General features: G+C 52.5%; 1 protein-coding gene across 1 annotated transcript; it reads left to right on the top strand.

Moving 5' to 3' along the window:
• Window positions 1–1244: 1244 nt before the first annotated feature.
• Window positions 1245–19913, top strand: RND2 (Rho family GTPase 2). Its single transcript, XM_066204970.1, has 5 exons — window positions 1245–1432; window positions 1533–1620; window positions 12803–12912; window positions 16682–16816; window positions 18475–19913. Exons 1-5 carry the CDS (start codon window positions 1331–1333, stop codon window positions 18721–18723), a joined length of 684 nt encoding a protein of 227 aa, XP_066061067.1. The 5' UTR covers window positions 1245–1330; the 3' UTR covers window positions 18724–19913.
• Window positions 19914–19937: the final 24 nt, after the last annotated feature.

Genomic DNA, 19937 nt, shown 5'->3' with positions numbered 1-19937 from the left:
GATGCTGCAGCAAAACCCACGGCAAAGCTGGAGAACAAAGAACGGACTGAGCCAGCTCCTGGACCAGAAAATGTAGGAATCAGATCAGTTGAGGACAGGAGCTACAGGGATTCCAGGACTACTTCCATTCCTTGGGCCACCTCATCCTTTCAGCTTTCAGGTCTTCTCTGGTATGTGTCAGTGAGGTGGGACCTGAATTCCCATGTGGTCAGCTGAATGTGTTACAGACAGCCTTTAGGCCTGCTTGGCTGCTGTCCTAGGGGTGCATCCTGAGACGAGGGACCTGTGTGGTTTGTGACCACGTGGAGGCATCTGGCTCACCAAAGTGACTGAGGCTGGTGTGTCTCACGGGGCTTGGCTTGGCTGGCAAGCGTGTCAGAGGGCCAAGAAGCACCTGAAACCACTGGGTACCTGCATGGCAACCCCCCATGCCTTGCACGTTGTCTTTGCTCTTATCCCAACACCATGCACAGCACCAATATTTATATACAAAAAATGACTGTGATTTCAGTGAAAACAATCTGCCCCCTCAGTCCATTAATAATCTTGTTTCGCTGCCAAAACATTTTCATTTCTACTTCTCCAGTTCTTCTTTGTCTTCCTTGTGACTATTTTTACAGCATTTTGTGACAGGCAGCCTGTCAGTGCGGCATTCAGGTGAACCTTTTTGCAGATGTGGCCAGCAAAATATTAGCAGCAGAGAAGCCTGCTAATTAAAATCACTGTCTGTAATTTCTGGATGTGCTGTCTGTGCTGAAGGAGGAACGGAGAACAGAAATCGCTGCCCTCTCTGCAGAGGGCTGCGAGGCGGGCCTGGGGTCATGCAGCCGCTGCAGAGGTTGGTTCCCTGCCCCGGCTGATGTCACTTGGCCGCGGCCATCGGGGATACGGGATTCTTCGAACGCCCGCCAGGCGGGCCAGAATGCCGCCTGTCCAATTCTGCCGAATTCCTCCGGGAACAGCTCCCGTTCCCTGGGCAGCGCCGGAGCTGGAGGCCCCGGGGAACAGGGCACCTCCCGGGCAGGGAGCGCAGCGCGGGGCCGGGGGCCGAGCCCCGGGCAGGGTCCGCGGTGCAGCGGGCACCCCCGATCCTCCACCCCCCGCGCACGCCGCGTCCCGGGGCCGGTGACAAGCGGCAGCAGCGCCGAGGGGACGTCCCGAGGGGCGGCGGGGCCGGCGGGGGGCGGCTCCCGGGGCCGCGGCCGTGGCGGCTCGGCCCTGCCCAGCGCCGGCTCCGCTCCGCGCCTGGTTGGTGCCGTCGGGGCCGGGGGCGCGGCCAGGCCGGGGCCGGCCCGGTAAAGCGGCGGAGCGGGCGCGGCGGCCCCGCACCATGGAGGGGCACCTGGCGCGCTGCAAGATCGTGGTGGTGGGGGACACGCAGTGCGGCAAGACGGCGCTGCTGCACGTCTTCGCCAAGGACTGCTACCCCGAGGTGCGGTCGGAGGGAGGGAAGGAGGGATGGCGGGCGGGCCGGGCTCTGCGCCTCGCATCACCTCAGCTCACCTCTGCTCTCCCCTCCGATCTCCCCCCAGAGCTACGTGCCCACCGTCTTCGAGAACTACACGGCCAGCTTCGAGATCGACAAGCAGCGCACGGAGCTCAACATGTGGGACACCTCAGGTGGGCCGGGGGCTGCGCGGGGGGGGCGGCGGGGCCGGCTCTCTCCGACCGACGGGCTGCCCGTTCCCGGAGCCGCCGGGCCGGGCCGGGCCGTGCCTGGGGCAGGGGCAGCGGCTCCGAGCCCTGCCAGCCCCGCCGGGGCCGCGGGCAGCGCCGGTACCGCCGCACCGGGCGGGCGCTGCCTTGTCCCGCCGCCGGCGCGGCTCTGCGGGGCCTCGGTGCTGCAGCGATGTGCGGGGAGACAGCGAACACAGAGAACCGGCTGCGGCTGCCAGCCAGGCCGGAGGGGAACGGGGAGGAGGGAGATGAGGGAGCCCTCACCTCGGGAGGGATGTCCTGGCCTGTTATTGCCCGCTGCCACAGAGCCTCTGGGCTTCTCTGGCGTCTTTTTGGCTTGGCGTCTTTTGCCTCTTTGTGTCCTCGGTTGTGGTTCTGCGCGAAGCGTCGGGCACAGCTGTCCCAGCCCACCAAGACCTGTCCCAAACTTTGTGCCTGCTCGTGCCTCAGTGGAGGCATGAGTTGCAAGTGAAGTGCGTGATGCAGGGCTAATAGAAATATTGGTATCCCACAAAGTTCACGTGCACTTTCTAATTTACCTTTGGATCCTTTTGTACAAGCCGTGCAGCTGAGTGCTGTGCTCTGCTGATGAATATACACCGTGTGCTTGCTGATGCTTTTTCCCCATATTCTCATAATTTCTGGAATCCTGATGACAAATGAAGTCCTCTCAGTGTCCAAGAGCAGTAGTAAATTAAAACGTAACCTAGAACTGTTTTTTCCTGTTGTTTGTTCAGATTCCTTGCATTTATTAAATGACAGCAATAGGATCAGCATAGCTCTACTTAGAGTAGTGCCATTACCGAGTCTCGGACTAGCTCAAACATGTAAAATATGTTTGAGTCTTCTTCTGGAGCTTCCTGACCTAGGAGACCTTGCTTTGCTGATTTTTATTCCCTGAGACAAAAAGGGAAATTAGATTTAGATGTGCTGTGATCCATGAGGACACTGGGTCCTGGGGCAGCTGCTGGGGCTGGGGCTGTGGATGAGGTGTTGGCTCCCAGCGTTCGACCAGGAGCTGTGCTTGAAGCACAGAGTGGTGTTTATGACTTGGAAGCCTTGTGGGGTGGCTGGTGCTGGGCTGGTGTGTGTTTGGAGACTCTCAGACGTGGCCACAGTGAAACCATCCTGGCTGATCTGGGGCTGCAGAGGGCTCCTTGAAGCTGCTCAGGGCATGCCAGGACTCGGGGGTGGTCGACCTCCCGTGTCACTGGGGTGCACATGAGTGTTCATTCGCAGCTTGTTCACCCCCATGACTGGGGGAGTTCCAAACTTTGGGCTTCTGCAACCTTGGAAGGGGATGTGGTGGGTTATCTCTGCTAGGCACTGAATGGCTTTGCTCTTGAGTATCTGTATTTGATATAAAAAACTTCATCTTTGGAGGGTGTGGAAGCACGTTCGAAGCACCGTTTGCTTTGTAGGAATTCTACAGAATGATCTGCTTTGGTCTTACAAATGTTTAAAGAAAAGGACATGATAAAAAGTCCTTAAAGTATGTATCTGACACCTGCATCTGATGCTGTCACACGTTCATTTTTCCCCTTGCGACAGAAGATGTTTTTCCAATATTTGTCTCTGCAGCCAAAAGGAAATGGGCTTTGATTCTTTCTCTTTTCTCCTATGAAAAATGTCAGACCTTTTTAACAGCTTTGCTGTAGATAGAGTTCATCAGGTAGTTTTCCAGATAAATTCCCTTTGATTTGAAATACACAGGAGTTAGTTCTTAATAAACAATCCTACAAAGCACTGTATGGCAGTTTTCCCGAGTAATCAAACTGAAATTTTTAACTGTAGACTGCAAACTGCTGCTGAGTTTCCACTAGCCTTCAGAGGCCCTTATAAATGGGAGCTTTGGGAAAAGAAATTTTCCACAACAATGAGTTGAACCAGCTGAGCTGAAAGGATCAGGACTAGCTCATTGCCACCCCCAAGGAGAATGACGGGCATCGGTGGGCACTTCCCCTTCTCTGTGCTACCTAAGCTTTCTTTAAGCTGCTTTTCATATAGGGGTTTATTGTTCCTGATAAATTCCATCCCAGCAAGAGTGAAAAATGAGGTGTTGAGAAAGGGTGATCCTGACACGAGGAGTAGAACACTTTCTATTTTAAATGCTCTCCATCTCTTAGATAAGTGATAGGAACTGAAATTCCCTGAGAAATCAGTAGAGACCTGAAGAGAGGAGGTGAATATTGTTTTTCACCCTTTTTTTATTAATTTCCCTTGCCCCATACTTAGCTGAGGAAGCAGCTGGAGACTCTGGGAGCTGCACAGAGTGAGCTGGGCATCATCCAGCAGTGGGTGATGGGGAAAGTGCAGTCTGGCCTGGAAAACTCCCTTTCTGATGACTGAGTATTGCTGCAGTCTACCTGGCCACTCAGCCGTGCCACTGGTAAGCCCTGTACAGCCCAGGGTGCTGTCGGCTCCCTGTGTCCTGTCAGCCTGGCTGATAGCAGTCTGTTGGAAAATGCAGCCTTTTGAGCTGAATTGACCCCTCCTGCTAAGTGGCAAACATGGGCTGTGACACTGGCAGCTGGCAGGGAGGAGCTCTCATTAGAGGACTATTGACATAGAGTGGATGGAAGTGATGGAGAACTGAATGGTTCCCAAATTGTATTGGGATCCCTGATTTTCTTTAAATGTCTTTTAACTCTTTGTCCATTGATAAGGCATTCTGGGCCTGGAGGGTGATTCTGGAGAGTTTCCAGCACTGAGAATCCTTCGCAAGGGCGAAACCTGTGGTGCTCTGACAGGGCAAATGCTGGGACTCTGCACTGGGTCAAATGTGCCTTAGATCCAGGAATGTACCAGGGAGAAAATCCCTTTGTGCAACATCTGCAGGTGCTGGTTGCATTTTGTGTTTGTTCCCATTTGTGTCCCAGCTTGGGACGGACCATGGGAGTAAAATTGCTCCAGGTGCCATTTCACAGCATGTGAGCAATGTCCTGTCCCCTGGGAAGCCTGTGCTACCTACTGTTTGCTAAAGCCTCCATTAAAAAGCAGTTTGGCATCCTTGTCTGTGAGGGATGGGGTGCAGAGCCTGCAGACTGGATGGGGTAGACGTGGTTGCAGCTCCAGGGAGTGGCCATGAGCCTTGCAGAGGACACGGTGCTTTCCTGATCTTCTCGTTCCTGTTCTGGCAAATTCTTTTGGCTGAACACGCTCAGGACAGGAACAACTCCTTTGCACAGCGCTGGTATCTTGTGGTGGGGGAAACTCCTGTTCAGTCGGATGTCTGATGGCTTGGGAGTGCTGTTCCCAAAGGGCTGAGTGCCTCCCAGACCCGGAGTTCCTGTGCGCCGGACCCATCAGGAAGAGCTTTGTTCCTTGGGAAGGTGGATGGCTGGTGATCATTAGCGATGCTCTGCAAGGAGTGGGCGAGTTTCGTTTGAGTGCGTCAGGTCTGGGAGGGAGCATTGTTACCCCCAGGCGTGCACGGGCGGGGAGGCTCTCCTCAACAATGCAATACTTCTTTCCCCGTGGGATCAGGGAGTGTCCGTGGGTCTGCCCAGCTCCGGGAGGTGTGGAAGTGGAGCCACTGAGGTGCTCAGCAGGTCTCTGGCAGCGAGAGCCTTCAGTGAGTAGGCTGCCCCACTGCCCGGGGACCAGGGCTTGGAATGTTTCCCACCATGACCTGGCATTTCCAGTGAACCCTGCGCCCATACTGGACTGGCCCAATGCCCTGCCTGTTCTGCAGAGCTTCCCTGGCACTGGGTGCAAGCAAGGGGAGAGAGGAGCTCAAGCCATGCTGCTGCCCAGTGCCTCGGCAAGGCCCAGGTAGGGCAGTGCTGATGCTGTCAGGTCTGAGCCTTTACCCTGTTTCTAGGTGGATTTTTTGTTCTGTTTTCAGTAATAATTGAATAACTGTGAGGAACCCACACTGTGCCTTGCAGCTTGGACTGAGTTCTTTGCTTTTGGTTCGCCCCCCTATGCTGGGGGGCTGTGTCTACTGTGCCTGTGGCCTCCCAGTGCAGGCAGGCAGAGCAGTGAGTGACCTGAGGCCACTGAGCTGCTTGATGCAGATTCAGCTGCAGCGTAGAGCTGCCTGGTTCTGGTAAGGGACGTCTTTGCCGGTGCTCAGTGGGAGACCCAGCCTGGAATTGTGCCATGCACAAGGTCAGTGTTGCCTCGGCTGGAGGGGACTTTCCTTTGAGGACCATCAGGATGCAGCGTGGCCGAGTCGCAGTGTCTGCTGCAGCCTACAGTGTTGCAAAGGTCAGTGCTCACAGGTTCAGCAATGCCCTGCTCAGCTCACAGCAGAGGAGCTGTGTGGCTGCCAGGCCTCCGCAGCCACTGTCTCTTCAGCAGATGTGCTTTCAAGACAAGAATAACACTGTGATTTGCAAATCCCCCTCCGCCTTCCTCTTTGCCTGTACTCAGCAAACAGTCTGCCTTGGAATGGCCTGTGTGGGAACCCACAGGCTGTGATAACAGATCCTTCTTTTAAGGGAACTACTGAGGAATGTTGATGAGATTAGAGAGCTGAAAGGGGCTGAGTTTAGCAATGGCATCTCCATGGATGCTGCGGCTGTCTGTGCCTGGATTCCCAGTGTGCAGCTCCAGGATTGCCATGGCTGCCTCGTCCAAAGTGTAAGAACAAGTTCTGTCTCAGAAAGAGCTCAATGCTACTTGCCCTCTGAGGCAGAGAGAAAATGTGGAGCTGCCCTTTCCATACCAAAAGAGCTCCTCCCATGCTTCCTGTTCAGACTGAGAGGCTAAAACCAGCATGCTTGTGTTGTGCCTCAGCACAAATACGTTGTTAATCCTAAAAATACTTGCAGCTGGGTCACATTCTCACACAGGTCAGTAACCAGTCAGACAGAACTTTAAAGGGTTGCAGCAGAAATGCTGATACTGAAGTGGGTGGAGAATGGACCTTGGGAAGACATGACAGGACATGACAGGGTAGGGCAGTGGCCAGGAGGATCATCCCTCTGGGCTGTGCACGGTGTGGGGGGCATGCTGCAATGCTGTGGGGCTCAGGGGTGGAGGTCGGTTCTGGTACATCAAGGGCAGCATGCTCTGTGCCCTTTGTCCCCTACAGATCTGAGAGGCTCAAGCCTCTGTGGGGCCATGGGATGTCCTGGGAGTTCTGGGGGTGCTGAGAAAGATTGCCTTTAGTGACAGCTAGCTGACCCTGCTGGCTGCTGTGACCTCGTGGACAAGGGAGGATGTTCTGTGGAGTGAGTTTGTTCCCAGCTCAGGTGCAGACCTCTTTCCCACAGCCCGGAGGTGATCCGCTCTTTCCTATGCTCTGCTCTCCCTGCTCCTTTTGCCCCAGATTCTGAAGATAAAAATCTCCACTCCATTAAACTTTGGAAGTGCACAGGCCCAGCCTTCCCTATGGGAAGAAACCTTATCTGGCAGCCAAATGCTTGGGGAGGGATCTAATGCTTGTGAAGAGAAAACCTGAAATGTGCAGCATTGCACCAAGATAATTGTGTTCATTCAGCCCTCAGCCGTGTTCCCTAAGGGCAGAGTGTGTGCTGGCTGTGCTGCAGGAAGCTGTTGCCGCTCTGGGTCCTTGTTGTACCCTGTAGAAAGGATGACAGGGAGGTTGTGGCAATGCCAGCTGTCCCTGTGACACGGCAAGAGTGGCAGGAAGGGACTTGTGCCCTGGTCTCCCTGGTTACCTGCTGCAGGCATGATTGTGGAAAGGCTGGGGGGGTTCCTCAGCTGCATCTGCAGAGCCAGTCCTCCCATGGCAGACTCTGTGATGCTCCCCCAGGAGCCAGCAGGGACTTCTGCAAGGAGCTTTCAGGCACTCCTCACAGTTGCTGGGGGGAGGTTTGCATCTGAGCAAGCTTCTCTGGAGCACTGGTAGCTGCATGTGTGAGGCAGGGCACAGGATTGGGATGAGGCAGAAGCACTCTGTGCCTGCCTGAGCTGGGGACTCCTCCACCGGTAAATCCAGCAGAACAGCCTCCTCCTGAGGGACAGGCTTCCAGTAATAAGATCTGGAGAGGGGCCCAGAAATGCCACCTCAGCCTATGCAAATACCATTCTCTTCATCCTGAAGGTATGCCAGCTGGGCTCTTTAGTAATTCACTAATTTTTGTATGTGCATTGTAAGAATTAGGAGCAGAGGTTAATTGTCCAAGCTGATGAGCTATTTTTTTTTTCAGTTGTGCACTTCCCAGAAGAGTATTTATTCCATGTCACAGAGCAATTTCCTCCTTTCCTATACTTCGGGGGTTTGCAGCGATGTTACAGAAGCAAGACAAATATCAAAGTTCAGCCAGGACAGAAGGTTGTTGAAGTCCTGGGGACGTTGACTTGGTCCTGCTTTGGCAGCTTTATTGTCTTACCCAGAGCTTGGCTGTACCGTGGGTGGGATCTGTCTGGCAGAGTGGACATCCTCTGTCATCTCTAAAGGCTGGTGCTCATCTGGCACCTCTGTGGGGAGGTGACCCAAAACTCTTCTGTTTGTCAGTGTAGCCCTCCAGAAAGCTGGGATGAATTTCTGTTTCATTCCACGAAGGCTGTTCTTGGCAGTCCCTGCAGAAAGCAGCATGTGCAGAATCCAGCATGCTGGCTCTTTGGGGAGGGTTTACAGTGAGCCCCCCAAGACAAGTGTGCTGCTGAGAAATTTAGGTCTTGGCAGTGCTCGTCTCTGTTTTAAGCCAGAGCTGGGCTGAGGGAGCCCCTTGCAGAGCGGATCATGGCTCTGCAAGCACACTGGCTTTCCTGGTTTGTAATACCCTATTGTTGGATGGAGGGTGCCTATGTGAGGAGGCTCATTATCTCTAGAACAGCTAATAAGGAACAAATGAAGATCAGTACAATGTTGGTATAGATGAAACAGCATATTTCTGTCTCCTGCCCAAGAGTGGCATCTCTGAGCTGCAGTGCCAGGCATTCCAGGATCTAGCAGCCAAGGGGAAAGAGGAGCTACTCATGCTTGTATCCACCCCTGAATTTCGGACAACTATGTCAATTTTATTTTTAAGCTGGTTGTAGGCTTGCTCCAGTTTTCTCTTTAATCATGAACAGATGCACTTAGGTCCTGTTTCTTGCAGACCTGGATGCCAAGTGGGGGAATGACTCATGCACTACAGGAAGGCTGAATCTGCAGACACACCAGCCTTGGGCTCCTGTGTGTGTTTGGAATTGCCAGACTGTGGGTCTCTGGAGTGTCTTGCTGGAGTATCTGTAAGGTGTCAAGTACTCATAATCCGTAAAACTGAAGAGCTAGAGTTGAAGGCACTGGCTTTTTTTGGGTTGTGTAGGTGGGGATTTTGGGTTGGTTTTTTTTTTTTTTTTTTTTTTTTTTTTTTTTTTTTTTTTTTGTTTTTTGGTTTTTTTTAATTGTCATATGCAATGAAAAAGTAATAGATGCAAAACCTAGAAGACTAATCACCCACACAGAATTTCCTGATACAGTAGACATGTCTCCAGAGCAAACTGGGGGTTATTTCGGCTGGGAGCAGTGCAGCTCTCCTGCCCTACAGGGCAGCATTGACTGTGGGTTTCTCTGGGTCTCCTGAGGTGGGCAGAAGCTGCTGCTTCTGGCTGTGAGCTGAACTGCCAGCTCAGGTGCCAGGGGCGACTCCTTGGAGCTGGAGCAGAAAGTTAACGAATGTGAAGCAAATTTTGATCTCATTAAAAAGATAAGGTTCTTTACCTCGTGCTTCCTTTCCCTCATCTCCTCCTGCCAGCACGGGAGTCTCTCCTCCTGTGGTCCCAGGTGACGACAGCAGGATTCCTGGCATGATTCCTGGCTCTGGGATCAGCTGGTGTGGGTCTTGTGCGATCGTGGGGGGCTGCAGCAGCGCTGGCGGCTCTCTGCCCAGGGGCTGGCTGGCTGCTGAGGAGCAGCAGGTTGCTATGATACAGTTTGCTGTAGCAATGTCTGTGCTGAATGAGCCAAAACTACCCCTACAAAAGGAGCATTCCTTGGCTGGGAGGGGGTAGATTTATCTGAAGTGTTTATGTAAAACTGAGAAGCTGCAGGGAGAGGATGTGCGTGGGAACGTTTCCTCCAGCACCAGGGCCCCTGTCTGGAGGCAGACACCCCTGTGTGCACGGGGGAGAGGGCAGGGCTCAGATAAAGGACCAGGTTAATTCAGGCATGCGGATCAGCGCTGGATCTCCCATCCCGTCCTGTCCTGTCCTGTCAGCCCTTGTCAAACACGAGACTGAAAGCCCCGTTCAAAGGCGAGCTCAGCACTGCTGTGCCTGGTGCTGCCTGGGAAAGCAGGGCTGGGTCACCTCGCTGTGCCACGGGGAGTGGTGTGACCGTGCCTGGTGTGAACTGCAGCAGTGGGAGCCTCAGGCCGGGTCAGGAACCTCCGTGCCCGGGACACTGGGTCACCCTGGCTGACCGTGCCTGCCTGTCTGGCATCCCTGTCCCCAGAGCTGGCCAAGATGCCACAAGGACTGGCTCCTTTCCATTAGGGGACATGACTTTCCCTCTAGGAAGAGGGCCGGGCTCTGCAGAGATCAGGGTCTGTTTCTTCTGTGCTGATTCCATCTGCTTCCCTTCCCCGTGATTTTGCAGGGACAGAGACCCATCTGTCCCCAACGGGAGCAGGGGGTGCAGGTGCTTTTGCTCCTGCGGGCTGGCTCGAAGAGCTGGGAATCCAACTGCACATCAAATCCAGGGCACCTTCCCCCTGTGTGGGAGTGGCAGGGGCTGGGCTGGTCAGAGCCCTGGAGCTCTGCTGTTGTTGGTGCCACGGTCTGCTCTGGATGGCCGGTCTCTGGCACTGGGCAGGGTTTGGGAAAGCTCCACACAGCCCTCAGCCTGGCCCGTGCGGGCTCTGGGCAGAGGCAGGAGCTCTGCTCCCCAGGTTTGGTCTTGCAGAGGGGCCCGGGGTGTTTGCAGAGCACCTGGTGTGCAGTGCTGTGCTGGGGGCTGTGCCCCACCCTGGGCTGCACCTCAGCTGGGAACCCCTGTGCACACAGGGCCCAGGATCTGAGCTCCTGCCGAGAATCAGCCCATTCTCCTCTCCTGCTTAGCCCAGGCAGATTTCCATCCTTCTGGAAACATAAGCCACCATCATCCATAATTCATCAGGTGCTGAACTTCATCAAGGAGCCACCTGACACTTGGGCTGCACCCTTCCCCTGGGGTGGGAAGGTGTCAGGTCCAGACATCTCCATGAGCTGCAGCAGGAAGAGCATGTCTGGCTTCCTCAGCCTAGGGTGGGCAATCCTGCTTTTGGAGGAGGCAGATTCAACAAGGACTCGGGTGTCTCTGTTTCCTCTTTTCATAAATAAACATCTGCATCTCATCCCTCCAGGAAGTTTAGGTCATTTGTCTTTGCAGTATAAAACCAAAAGAGTGTTTTTAAGTAGCAGTGAGCTGATTGCTCCGTGGCTGTTTGCTCAGGTGTCTGCACTCACCAACAGAATGCAGTGCAAATAAAAACGCTATGGCACAGTGACTTTACTGCCTGAAATTTGCATTGAAGGTGGGTGCATGGGCACATGTGTGTAGTAGAAGCCATGAAGGATTCAGGCTGGGCTCTTTGCCTGCTCACAGAATTCCTGTGGAATGCAGAATCATCCCCTTCCATTTATAGCTCCTTCACCAAATCCTGTCACTTCTTTTATACAGCAAAAAGAATCTGTCTTTTTTTCCGGCACAAATCCAGAAAGAGGGCAATTCATTTTTACCTGTCACAAATTCTCACAATCTGCGTGAGCAAGCTCTCCTGTATAAAGATGGCAAGGGAGGATAAAAACCGGCAGTAGCATTCCCTGTCTTGTCTCAGCCACACCTTTCCACTGTCAGTGGTGCAGCGCTGGCATGACAAGTGATGGAATCCAGGCGTGAGCGGTGAGCCAGGCATGTGCTGTGCCCTCCTGAGCTTCCTCCAGCGTGACCAGCATCCCCAGCAGCACAGCTCCACCAGCACCTGCCACATGCCCACTGGGGAGGGAGAGGGATGCAAAACTTGCCTCTTCACTCTGTCCAGGGGCAAATGCAAGAAAACATGGACAGAACCTCTGAATTCCATGCCTAAACAAAGGAACTAAAATCCTCTGCCAGTCAAACTCTGCTGAACCTTACGGTGTGTGGTTGCGGATAGAGCTGTAGTTGGTCTGTCATTTCTTCTAAGTGCAGCTAACAAGCAATTTGTAAATTCCCATATGAATCTATTTTAAGAATGAGAAGTTCCTATTCTGAGGGTGAAAAATAAGTGCACCGGTAATAACTAGGGATTTGTCCCATGAGAGTCAATAAAGAAAAGATGTAAACATTCCGAGAATAGATAGTTTTGATGGACAAGTAAAATTCCTTTTACTAACCAATTGAATAATTAACAAGAAAGCTATTAACCAATTAAAGTTGCCCATAAAGTTTGTGAAAACTGTATAAAAGACAGCAGGCTGCCATAATAAAGGGATGCCTTCTAAACTTTTATAGTGTCACTCTTTGTGTCATGACAGTCCCAACAACACCTCTTCGCTATGTCCAGGGGTAAATACCAGAAAACAAGGACAGAACCTCTCACTTCCATGCCTAAATAAAGGAACTAAATATCCTCTGAGATGCCTGAGCACATCCAGAGGAGGGCAACAAGGTTGGTGAGGGGCTTGGAGCACAAGCCCTGTGAGGAATGACTGAGGGAGCTGGGGATGTTTAGCCAGACTCAGACCTCATCACTCTCTACAATTTCCTGAAAGGTGGCTGTAGTCAGGTGCGGGTTGGTCTCTTTTCTCCAGGCAGTAACTGACAGAATGAGAGGACACAGTCTCAAGCTGTGCCAAGGGAAATATAGGCTGGATATCAGGAAAAAAATTTTTACAAAAAGGGTAATAAAGTATTGGAATGGTCTACCTGGGGCGGTGGTGGGTTCACCATCTCTGGATGTGTTTAAGAAAAGACCGGATGTGGCACTTGGTGCCATGGTTTAGTTGAAGTTAGTGTTGGCTTGGACTTGATGATCTCAGAAGCCTCTTCCAACCTGGTGATTCTGATTTGTCTGCCAGTCAAACTCTGCTGAACCTCATGGTGTGCGGGCACGGGTCAAAAGCTTGGGTTAACATCCTTTGTCTTCAACAGAGCAGCCTGCACCATGTGGCATACGGACCTGTGCCTGGCTGAGGGTCTCAGGGCGTCCCTTTGTCCCCGGGGCTGTGGGGGGACAGGCCCTGCTCACCACAATCCTCTCCCCAGGCTCGGCCTACTACGACAACGTGCGGCCCTTGGCCTACCCCGACTCGGACGCCGTGCTCATCTGCTTTGACATCAGCCGCCCCGAGACCCTGGACAGTGTGCTCAAGAAGGTGAGTCCCCCAACCCTCCCTGTGGGCCACCATGGGCTCCCTGTGCCCTGAGGCTCTGTCCTGGTTTAGGGCAAATTGGGGAGAAAAGCCCCAAATAGGGTCCCTCTGGGGGGGTGAACCCAAATGGCCTTACCCCCAACCGGTCCGGGAGAAAATCTCCTCAGAGAAAAGGTGGGAAAAAACCTATTTGTTTAACAAACAAAGTGCCCACAAGCATAAAGAATGAATAATATGAAACAAGAAAACCTCTCGTTTTCAAGTGAGATGGCAAATGGAGAAAGTCCTTGCCGTGGGCATAGCTTGGCTCGCTCAGTCTCTTATCAGTTCCTCTGGTGCTGGAAAATTCTGTCCTGGGCCATGGTGGGCCACTGGTGTGAGGTCCCGGTGCTTTTCTGTGTTTTCAGTCCAGAGAAGGTTTAAACAGTCCCAAGAAAAAGGAAAAATAAACCAGTCCAGGGAACTTCTCTACCTCAGCTGGCTAAAACTAAAATCAAGGCAGATCTCAGTCCAGCTGTCTGTCCATGTTTTGGATGAACCCACAGTCCGGAGAAGGAATGGTAGGAGTCAGACAGTTTTCTCAAAAAAACCTCCACGCTTCTTCTTTCCCCCCTTTGCTCTCAGAACCAGTCTAAAGGCACAGAACACAATATCCAGCATAAACAGAACAGATGATTGGGAGTTACAAGCATCATAAAGTCACAGGCTCCCATCAGGGCTCAAAGCTCTGGCCCTGTGGCCAGGCCTTGGCTGGAGTGGTGTGCTCAGAGCAGGAAGGTCAGGTGCTCTACTTGGTCTGTGCAGAATGCAAGATATTTCCATTTGAAAGGAACCCAGTGAATGGGGAAGCTCATGGCAGCTTGCAGCATGTGTGTGGGGTCTGTCTGTGTTCACACATACAAATGTGGGGACAAGAGAGGAATGTTGTCATTTCAGAACATTTGTTCTGTTTTCCATGAAGACCTTGGAAGGTATTATGGATCTCTGTTAGCAGAACCACCAATGACTATGGATTGCCTGCAGCAGCTGAGAAGTAGCCCCTGGTGCCTGTTTCCAAGCAAAGCGCAGTGCTCAGTTTTTTGGCTCTCCCCGCAGTTCAGCATCTGCATAGCAAAAAAGACAGCAATCAGTCCTCTATAGCTCGTCAACAAAAATAATGAGCTATGTCGCTGAATTTCAAGCCCATGAATTAGTAAGAAGAGATGGCACAATGCCACTGGCCTGGAGAGCAAGCAGGGCCCTAAGCCTGCCCCAGCAGAGCTGAGTGGCCATGCCCTGCGGGAGCAGCTGAGTTTTCTACGTCCACCTTAGTGCCTTTCAGCAAAGCTGATATTCCAGCTGGTGGGGCCCAGAGAGCCTCACAGGGCTGGGGATCTGCTGTGGAGCACCTCTGGCTGGTCTCCAGTGGGTCACTTCTGGGAGAAGGTCCCACACAATTCCTCTGAGATGGAGTGAAGCCCAGCAACTCCGAATGCTGCTCAGAGGAGTGAGGGTAAGTGGCTTCGGGTCGATCACATCTCTTGGTCCTGGCTGTACCCTGCTGCCTTCCATGCAAGTCAGGGAGCTGTGGTTCTGCTATGCAGGAAAGCATCTGGCAGCTGCATCCTGTCCTGGGGGGAGCCTTGGCTGGCATCTCATTTGTGACACTCTCTGAGACACCAAAGCATGAAAAGCACCACAGAGCAGTGGCTCCCATGGCTGTTCTCCTCAGAGAGCCCCGGGCTGCTGGGGCTTGAATGGCCACAGCCTGAACATGTCACATTGTACTGGCTGGCCTCTTGGCCTCTCCACATTTTGCCAAATGTTGTGCTGAAGCAAGTGCCTCTTACTCAGCTGCTGGGAGGGCTGAGAAGTGGGTCTTTGTCTCAGGAGTGTCCTGGTGAGGGGACAAAGACCCTTCAGATAAATTGGTCAATGGCTCAGTGTTGTCTTCCAGAGCAGGTCCCGGGTACCAAGCAGGCTGGGTGGAGGGAGTCTGTTTCATGTGGACTCAAAGAATTCACTGCTCAGCTTGGGAGTCAGCAGAATAGTAATGCAAGTGCATCACTTACAACTTAATGAAATACAAACCCCTCAATTATTAGGTGGGGCTGGGAGTTATTTGTCTCTCTGCACACGCTTCGTGTGAGTCCACCTTGCTCAGTGCGTGGCTTTCCCTGTTCAGCCTCACAGATGTTTTGAGTGCTGTTAGGCAATGTTTTTTTGATATGGTAACTTAAAATAAACCCTAAATCCCAGGGGATTTCTTAAGTGCCTCTGAGTAGATGCCTTGTTTCCTTTGGTGCAGGCTCACAGCCTTATGGCGGTGAGGAAAATTCCTAAGACACCATGAAGTTGAAATGGGTTTTAGCTTGTGATATCAGGCAAATAAGGAAAATAACATTTCCTGTTCCAGCCTCAGGCAAAAATAGAGCAGAGGAAATCTTTATTAATGCCGCCCTTCTGATGCCTGGGCTGCTGTACAGCGTGTACCGATGAAGGGGCAGAGTCACCTGAGGGAGTGCAAGCAAGCAGCTCTGCCTTTCATACAGAGCAAGTTTTCATGGAGTGGTGCCTTGGTTCTGACAAGTCTTGATAGCACGACAGGTTTTGGGCTCCCAGAGGTGTCAGTCATGCAGGCAGAGGGTCACGGCTCTCTCCATAGACGAGGGAGCCCTGTGTCACTACAGAAGCTGTGACCTCTGTCAGGTGTGAACAGACCGTGTAGCTCAAATCCTTCACGTAAATTTGGGTGCTTGAATTCCAGCTCCAAAAGAACTGATCTGTTCATTGAGAGGTTGTGTAGGCCTTTGGTGCTCTCTGGCTGCAGCACCATGGTCTCCAGTGTGCTGCCCGGGGGCTGGGGGTGCCTCAGTCCTGGGGAGTCAATGTCCTTGGCAAGCAGATACCTGAAGATACCTAAGACGATCTCCTGCTAGAAAATAAGAGTTTTCATATTTTGCAGTTTCTTTGGTCTGATACTTTAGTTGAATGACATTTGGGTAGTTCTTGGCACTCCCTTCCCCATGAGGCTGTGGACACTGGGCTTGGTGGCTTGGTTTCCTTTCTGCTTCTAATTGCCCAGGGCATATGCTTAACCACCAGCTATCGTAGCAGGAAATTGCTAATTCCAGGTGACTACTTCAGCTGGGGGTAATCTCTATTTATTATCTGCTTCCTACTTCAGCACCTCTAGATAAGTAACTAGGGCACTGACATACTGATGAAGCTGTGCAGGTCTCCCCGGGGGAGGTCACAGGTGATGGATTTATTTACTGCTGCAGACACAGCTGACATCAGGCATTCACTTGGGGAGCTCTGAAAGGAGCTATTTATGTGAAGGACATGAATGTTTGCTCTGGCCTTCTCTTTCCACTGCTTCAGTTCTTAATTTCTCTGCCCAGAGCTATGCTCTGAATGTCATAATGTCTTGAACAGGTGGCTCCCAGTAATAAATAGTGTGTGAGCATGCAAAGAGCTCCCCACCGGCCATGTTGACCCTTGGGGTCCCAGATCTGAGCACCAGATCGTGTGGTTGCTGTTTTACCACAGCCAGGACTGGCCTCCTGTGGCCTTGCACCACCCTTGGGGTGCCACCACTTGGGATGGGGCAGGTTTGCAGGGCATAATCTGGGACAAGCGACCATAAAGTTGTGCAAGGGGTACTTTGGCCATTCCCATCCTTGACCTTGGCTGTCATTAAAGAGCCCTGATATCCTAATCAGTGTTTGAACAGTTGTGACACCCTGCTTGGAAGAGTCACACCCACCAGAGCCTCTCCTTTCCTCTGCAGTGGCAAGGGGAGACACAGGAGTTCTGCCCCAATGCGAAGATTGTGCTGGTCGGCTGCAAGCTGGACATGAGGACAGACCTCAACACCCTCCGGGAGCTCTCCAAGCAGCGCCTCATCCCTGTGACACATGAGCAGGTGTGTTTGGGCAGTGCTCAGGGAGGAGAGAGGTGTGCTCTGTGACCAACTGCACCCAGGTCTTGGTCTGCAGCTGGTTCAATCGTGGCTCAGGGCCTCGGAGCTGCTCGTGTTTACACCACTCTTGTCCCCAGCTTTGGAAGACTCTGACTTATTCCTGACTCTCTGCTGAGCAGCCACTCAGTTAGTAGCCAAAAAGTCATTCCTCAAAGCAGGTGGAAGTGCCTGATTTGACAAGTTGGACTAGCTAAAGGGGAGTGTTGTCCTTCTGCATCTCCTAGTTCGGTGCAGCTCTTTCTGCTCCCAGTGACTCTCCTGCTTGGGTTCTGTGTTGGGGCAAAACTGCAAAATTTCAGGCTTTCTGTGTTAAAAGGCACTGACCCTCAAGCAAGCACTACATTTGACCTGAGGCCGTGCAACAGGCTTCCAAAATTGAGTGATAGCACTGGGGTTGTGGCTGTGTAGTTTGAATAGTATTGTGTGATCTCACAGGGTAAAAAACTCAGAATTTAAGGTTTTAGTATATAGTAATATATATGGGGCAAGCTGGAGGATTTGAGGCATTGGCTAAGTCCTTCTTCTTCACCTTCTTCTTCATGGTTTCGGGTGGCTTTTTCTTAGTTGAAAGAGTCCGCATTGCAGACCTCGAATGATCAGTTATTGGGTTAAAAGTATAAATAATAAAGGTGTCATCTCGTTATTGGATAGTTTATGCTTAAGAAGACCTTGGAAAGAGTTAGAGGTACTCCATTTTCTACCTTGTTAGTTAGAGCTCACGACTCGTGAGACTGCGCTATAGATAAGAATTAATAAACTCTGAGTCTGAACACAAAAACTGCATCTCCCAAAAGCAAATCTCCTTAATTGAGTGTCTAATTAATACCTAAAAATACTGCCCTCAGCTGCTGCCAGAATCTGCCCTGCAGCAAAGGTAAGGCAGGACCCACAATGCCCTGGCCCTGTGACCTTGGGAAGGTGCCCCAAGAGCATCCTGTGGGTGCCCCAGAAGGGTGTTGTGACAAGCTGGGGGAGCTTCACTGGGGTGGCCTCAGCCCTCTTCCTGCTCCTGGGGGTCTTGTCTGCTTCAGGGGCAAAGCCAAGTGAGAAAAGACCTGCTCATCTGCAGGGTCTCACAGGGATTTCTGAGCTCTCTCTAACTGCCTGGTTGATCCCAGTCCAGAAATGTGTTTAATCCACAAATTTGAGCTCAAGGATGTGCCAAAGGGGTTGACATATTTTCTCTGTACCCTTGGTGGGCAGCAGGCGCTGCAGGTGGTGACCAATCCTGGGAGTCTGTGTCCCCTCAGCACTTGCCCTGTGCCTGCCCCAGTGCACCACCACTGTAGAGTTGAGGCTCAGACATGGCCCTGCTGCCACTGGCTTCACTGCAGGTTTAGGGTGAAGCCAAGACGGTCCCTGGCCTCATTTGTGTCCTTGTGCCAGCATCTTCCTTTCCTCTGCATCCTCCTCTGATCCCCACCCTGCTCATGCCGTGGTGCTCAGGGTGTGGATGAGCCCATGGGAGCTGTCAGTGCTCGGTGGGTGCCAGTGTTGTTTGGTGGGAGCCGGTGGTGCTTGGTGGCTCTAACAGGAAGAAAAGAAGACAAGAAACCAAGGCTAACCTTGTTCCCTGTCCCCCTGCTCTCTCTGGCCTGCAGGGCAGCGCGCTGGCACGGCAGATCGGGGCAGTGGCCTACGCTGAGTGCTCCTCCAAGGTGTCGGAGAACAGCGTGCGGGACGTGTTCCACGTGACCACGCTGGCCTCGGTCAACAGGGTGCACAAGAACTTGAAGCGCAGCAACTCCAAACGGGGACTGAAGCGGGCGTCACAGATGCCTGGCAGGACAGACTTACTGAGTGACACAGAGATCAGGAAAGACCGAGCCAAGAGCTGCTCCATCATGTGAAAAACGGGCTGTAAATAATGTGTGTGTGTTTTCCATTTGTACAGTAACTGGCTGAGACAAGGGCATGGTGCTGGCTGCAGGAGCTAGCCTGCCTTTCCAAAGCCTTTTTCTCAGTCTCTAGGGCTGAGCAAAGGTCCCAGCTGCAAGCAGGGCTGCACGAGTTGCCCTGCACACTGTGGAGACTTCTGGGCTGGCTGCTGCTGTGCAGATTGCTTGGGATGAAGGAACCACTTGGCAGAGGAGTATTCGGGTGCTGGAAGGTTCGTGAAACAAAGTAAAAGGGAGCGATGCTGTGTGTGTGTCACCCTCCTGTACCCACAGCCCAGGCCCTGCCCGTGTGTGGCTGTACAGCACACACAGTGTGGGGTGGGGGCTGTGTGGGACATGGGCTGGAGGGAGGAGGGGGATTGTGAGCAGCAGAGTGCAATCAGGAGAAAGTATTCTTCCGATCTTCCTTTAGAAGGGAAATGATGTTTTAGGTGATGCTGCCCTTGGCCAGGCTGGACAGCAAGTGCCATGGAAGGTGCAGGTCTGGGCCAGAGCTGGGAGGGAGGGCACCCTGGGAAGGAACCTTAACCTAATGAGACACCACAGTAGTCTGCCTCCTGCAAAGAAAATAGACAGAAAATGTCTCTTTCCATGGTATTTTAGATACTTGAACTGCATTTGAAATGCAGTGGATATGGCTCCAAGGGAGAGGTGTGTCCCAGTAGATGCACCCTGAGAATCGTGGTTCCCTTCAGCAAGCAAATGCCCCTGGGAGCTTTGTGTGAGCTGCTGACACCTGGGCACTCCCTGGGCTCTCCCCACTGTCCTGCACACACGGCTCCCAACAGTAACTGCAATAACAATCCATATCCTGCTCCCCACCCACTTCCAGCTGCAGGTTGTGTTGCATGGTGCTGTGTTTGTCCGGTATAGATGAGAAAAATGACTTTATGCATATCTGCACCCTGTCTCTGCTGTGGCAGTGGGAGAGGAGGTGCTCCCTGCCCTTGTGCCTTGCTGTCTGGCCTCCTCCCAGCATCTCCCATTGCTTCTGCTGCTGCCCTCTCTGAATGCCTTTGATGACAGTATTAGCCTGGGCTTAATGTCACATGGACACTTTATGGAAAAATAGAATCTGCTCCGTTGCCGGATCCAGCTGTGTCTGTGGGCTACAGGAAAAATAAACGTCTTTGGAAAATTCATGGTGCTCAGCTGTATTCATTTTT

Source organism: Chamaea fasciata, unplaced genomic scaffold (genome assembly GCF_029207755.1).
Source record: "Chamaea fasciata isolate MVZ Bird 193981 ecotype frontalis unplaced genomic scaffold, bChaFas1.0.hap1 SCAF_27, whole genome shotgun sequence".
Classification (NCBI taxonomy): Eukaryota; Metazoa; Chordata; class Aves; order Passeriformes; family Sylviidae; genus Chamaea; species Chamaea fasciata.
The sequence above is the reverse complement of the archived record's forward strand: the minus strand, read 5'-3'. Positions and strand labels throughout refer to the sequence as shown.